Source organism: Acanthisitta chloris, unplaced genomic scaffold, assembly GCF_000695815.1.
Source record: "Acanthisitta chloris isolate BGI_N310 unplaced genomic scaffold, ASM69581v1 scaffold14323, whole genome shotgun sequence".
NCBI classification, from domain to species: Eukaryota; Metazoa; Chordata; class Aves; order Passeriformes; family Acanthisittidae; genus Acanthisitta; species Acanthisitta chloris.
In genome coordinates this window covers 1-5,336 of record NW_008664384.1, presented here as the reverse complement: position 1 = coordinate 5,336, position 5,336 = coordinate 1, and the positions used below count along the sequence as shown (strand labels likewise).

The 5,336-nt window shown below is 47.2% G+C and overlaps 1 protein-coding gene across 1 annotated transcript; it reads right to left on the bottom strand.

Annotated features, from left to right (window-relative positions):
* Positions 1 to 3,242: 3,242 nt before the first annotated feature.
* Positions 3,243 to 4,999, bottom strand: CNGA3 (cyclic nucleotide gated channel alpha 3; the record flags this gene model as incomplete). Its single annotated transcript, XM_009071330.1, has 1 exon — positions 3,243 to 4,999. A coding segment is annotated over one exon (1,409 nt), but the record flags the coding sequence as incomplete, so codon positions are not given.
* Between the last annotated feature and the right edge of the window lie 337 nt (positions 5,000 to 5,336).

Genomic DNA, 5,336 nt, shown 5'->3' with positions numbered 1-5,336 from the left:
TGTTGTCCAGTTCATTGGATTTCCAGAGCAGTTTTCTACTCTGAAAACTGTAAAATATAATAGTAGAGGATGAGAGGAAAAGGGTGGGGTGTGTTTCTGAGAGCACTTTAGAGAGCAGCAAGGCTTGAATGATTCGATGTCAGGGCACAGGGCCCATGACTTAAGGCCCTTTCCTGGAAAAGCTCACTGAGCAGCAAGCAGCTGGAGCACCCTGGGCAAACGTCTGGGGCTTTGCCCATCTGCTGAGTGGTTCAGTTTGGAGGAGCAGCACCCATGGCCACCCACTTACTGCCATGTGGAGTGAGTGCTTGGACATTTAGACACATTGGCAGGTTCAGGGTGTGAGTTCAGATGCTCTGTGAGCACTGCCCTGTGCCTTGCTTTCTCTTGTGGTGGGCTTGAGGACCAGCCCAGCCCATGCCAGCTGATTTTTGGTAGGTGCAAACACATCTGCTAGACAAGCCACTGTCCCTGCTGTGCCTCTGTGCATGGAGCTGGGGAATGGGAGGACAGGAGACAGGTGACAGCAGCATGAAGAGCCCAGCACTGCACCCCATAGTGCCCAGCACAGCATGAAGAGCCCAGCACTGCACCCCACAGTGCACAGCATCCCTTGGGCAGTGATGGTGTGAAAACTGGGCCCAAGACAAAGCTGTGTGCCAGCTGCCCCATGGTGAGGGGAGAACACCACCCAAACCATTTGGCTTTCTGTCACTTAGGTCTCTGTTCCAGCTAATGATTTTCTACATTTCCATGTAGTGCTGACATGATCAAAGTCTGTCATGAAACACTAAAATCCAGAGGAATACGGGTAAGAGAAAACACAGAGTTGCTTGAACGTTACTCAAAATATTTTAATGTACATGCTGTACCACATGAAACAAGGGGAAAAAACATCTTAGAGAGATGAGAGACGTCAAGGATGTGATTTCATCACGCCAGAAGCTGTATGTTTGAAAGTGACTGAAGCTAATAGCATCAAAATGCTCCTTTTCTGGCACATGAAAACCAGATCAAGAGGCACGGAAAGGGAAGAGCAAACATGTATTTCATTGACAGATCAGGCTGTTCTGATCCACCAGGTAAAGAAGCAGCCTTGTGTTTACAGGGGTTTTAAACAGGTACAAATTCAGTATAAACAGTACTTCAAACAGTTCTACTTGTATACACTTAGTGGGCTGGAACAGCTGTAGAATGTTGGGTAGAGGGATATTTACAGAGAATGATGACTGATGTAGAACATGACAGTACAAAACCCCTACCAGAAATGGTGCTTGAGGAACACAGAGCTGTCAGCCTCAGCCCAGGGTGGTACCTGCCTCTGGTAGGAGGTAAAAGAGTTGCAAATTCAGCTGCCTGTGACCACACCATCTGTGCTTACAGGATTTGCTCAACTAGCCAACACCCAGCTCAGCCCAGCCCTGCCAAAACCAGCCTCACTGACCTGCCCCATTCCTCTCCAGCCCTTAAAGACAGTAAGGACAAGATCCAGCTGAAGGACCAATACTGCCACTGGCCACATACAGGGCTGAGCTACTTTCCAAACTGCTTGGTACAGTCAGTGGAGATCTTGACAGTTGAGGTTAAGCCCAGTCTGCAGTAGATATCTAAGTGTTGATGGCCTCTGGGCCAGTGATAACAGGAGTTTAGACCTGGCGCACGTGTGGACATTCCTACCCAGTGGTTCCTCTGCCAGTGTTGCTGGCAAAGCCCCATGTGTTAGTCACTGGCAGATCTGTTTCCCTCACCAGGCTCAAAAGTGCCAACATCAGGGGAACAGCTGCTTGCCCAGAGATGAGTGCCTGCACAACCCCTCTTCATTCTGCTCTCTCCCAGTTAAACCACCCTCTTCTATCAGTGGGTTTCTCACCAGTTTTCCAACAGGCCACCAGTCCCACGTGCTGCTGGGGCTCCTAAGTCAGGGCTGAGGGCAACTAAAACCAGAGACTGCCCATGGCAGTACCCAGTGTCACTGGGGGATCCAGCTCCCATCCAGAGATGCTGAATGGCCTCTGCTACTCCATCCTTTTCAATGGGCAGTGAGATATGGGAGGATAAATATAGCTACATGACAGAAAAATACAGCAAAAAAAAAAAAAAGAAAGCTAATATCTTCCCAGTGGGACAGTATTAGAGAAATCCCCTCAATGGGAGGGAAGCCTGGAAAAAACTGGAAGCAGCAGGGTAGAGAAGGCTAAGGGGGTATGCAAGAGGCAGATGCTGAGGCTGCAATGTGGCAGAGCAAGAAACCTCAGTGCCATCCTGCCCTGAATATCGTAGCAGGCTGAGTGGAGGAGGCATATATTCACCTCAGAGCCAGACAACTGTGCTGCAGCAAGAAACCTCAGTGCCATCCTGCCCTGAATATCGTAGCAGGCTGAGTGGAGGAGGCATATATTCACCTCAGAGCCAGACAACTATGAGCAGAACAACAACCAGACTGCAGCAGGAGCTGAGCAGACGTGGCCTGCACTCTCCCTGACTGATGCAAACAACTACTGTGGAGAAAGGATGGCAATAAATAGGAAAAGGAGGTAGTAGACAAATAAAAACGAAGAAAACATAGTGACTGGAATGAGTTTGCCACACAAGGCTTGTTCTCCCTGCCTTGCAGAAACCTTGTGGCAGAAAACTGCCTGGAAGGGTCAGCCTGCCCTGCCAGCCCAGGTGGCTTCTCAGCAGCCTCTCTGGGAGGGAATCCACTCAGGATCCTACAAACAGAGGCTGCAGGCACCAGGGTCCTCTTTTCTCCTCCCAGCTTTGGTGAAGCAATCTTGCCCCAGGTGCCTTTCCCCACTGAGCTCTTGGGGACTCCCTTCCCAGTGAGGGTTTTAATAGTGGGGATGGAACTGAGCTAAGGAAAACAAAAGGGATCTCCCACCCTTTCCCCAAGTGAAGCAGTTGCAGAGCAGCAAAGGCTGTTGCAGACCATGCCAGAAAGGACAGGAATGAGCACTGCCACTGTCAGCATGGTCCTTGGTGCAGAGCCCAACTCAGCAGAGAGAATCAGGCTAAAGCATCTGGATGCACATCCAGAATCTTGATTCTGTGATTCTGTCTGGTTCATACGTCTGCAGGGCTACACAGCCATGGCCAGGTACATGATGCTGCTTAGCTGTAGTTCACCTGTTTGTGCAGACTCTACACTGTGCAAAAACAGAGATTTTGAGAAACCCAGATGTCCCTCCATGCATTCAATCAGCTACTAACATAGCAAGGTAGAGCAGGGACCCTATAAATAATTTTTAAAACCAATCCCTTCCACTTCAATGCCTCCTTGATGCACGACGTGTGGGAAGAGACAATGTGTCAAGACCAACAGGTACCAAACACGACAGACATTCTGAACACGAGTTGTATGAAACCCAGTACAAAAAAGTACCCAAGTGCCAGACCAAATCTCCCCCTAAGAAGAAAGTGACAGTGTCCTATTTACAAGAAAATACTGCTTCGGTTAAAAATGCTAAAAACCATTCTCATGAGTTCATATAAAAATAATCATGTCTATGTATGCACACACATATTTACATACATTTATGGCTTTCAATGCTGCAACTTTCTCCAATAAATGAGGAAATATCAATACTCTGTTACTGCTTTTTCTCCTCCTCAGGTTTTTCAGCCTCTCCTTCTGCGACTGACAAGCTGCCACTACCATATTTTTTCACTCGGGTTTCTACTTTGGCAAGTCTCTGCTTCACCTTTTGTTGAGATGAACTGAATTCTGCCAAGAGCCTCGCAAACCTAGTCTGCAGAGTATCCAGAGCTACTTCAAGTCTTCCTATTTTTTCTTCCAAGTCTTTTGGGTCAGCGCCTGCTTTTGCTGCCTCCTCATCTATTAAATTGTCTTTCATCAGAATCTGTCGCCCTTTCTCTTCCAGAGCCTTTTTGGCTTCTGGATATTCTGTGAGGGCTTCCATGAGATCATCCTTAGACAAGCAGAACAGATCAGAATACCCAATACTCCTAATGTTGGCTGTCCTCCTGTTGCCAGATTTGCTGCCTTTGATGTTGAGGATGCTGATTTCACCGAAGTAGCTGCCGTCGCTTAGGACTACAAACTGGGTTATGCCATCATCTGCCACCACAGCCAGTTTTCCCTCCTTAATAATGTACATTTCTCTTCCAATATCTCCTTTTTTGCAAATGTAGTCCCCGGGACTGAAGACTGTAGGTTTCAGTTTCAGCACGAGCTCAATGAGAAGTCCAGCCTCACAATCCTGGAATATTCGCACTTTCTTCAGCGTGTCCAAATGGACATTGATGGCAATCTCAGCCTTCAACTTGTCGGGCAGATTTTTGAGAACTTCCTTCTCATCCACTGTTTTCTTGTTGGTCCAGAGGTAATCAAACCACTTAATAACCCTGGCTTCCAAATCCTTAGTGACTTTTCGGAATTGCATGTACTGTTTAATGGAATCCACTTTGGCCTGGAACTCTGCCCTGGAAGCATTCATGTTGGAAATCATGGAGCCCACATTACCAACGATGGTAGCAAAGATCAGCACACCCACCAGGAAGTCAATGACTACAAAGAGATACTCTTCATCCTTCACTGGGGGAGGAGTTTCTCCGATGGTTGTCAGTGTGAGGGTTGACCAGTAGAGGCTGTAAATGTACTTCCTCGAGAGCCGCGCGTACTCCGGAACAGACACGTTGGGATAGACCCACGAGTCGGTGCCAAACCCGATGACTTTGGAAATGGCAAAGTATACACAGGCATTCCAGTGGATGATGATGAGAATGTAGAGCACAAGATTTCCGATCCGAAACATGTTTGGGTAGTTTGTCCTGGTCTCGGTACGGTCAAAGAACTCGAAGAGCCGAGCGATCCTCAGCAAACGGTTAAATCGCAGTTCAGGGTAGTTCCAACCAAGCTTCAAAAACCCCAGGTCTGTTGGCAGGAGAGACAGGATGTCCAGTTTGAACTGCAAAGTTTTGGTATAATGTTCTCGTAATTTCTTTTCATCCTGAACTAGCAAGCCTTGTTCGAGGAATCCTTCAGGGAAGAAAAAGAGATTTTACTTGTTAGAATAAAAGTACCATCGACAGCACCGAGTGACTTACACTTCAGACACCTGAGAATGTTAACATTTGGACTGTTATGCATACAGACGTTGATACCTTATGAGATCATTTCAATCAACTTTCAAAGCTGATATATATTGATTAAGAACAATGACTGTTATTACCATAGAGCTCCCTAGACTTTCCACACAATTCTGAGACAGATGAGTTTTTTGCTTTTAAGTTCTTTGATTGAGGTTCAATATCTGAGGTTCAATAAAGCAAAGTGCTGTGCCCTTCATTTGGGACACAACAACCCCATGGAGCTC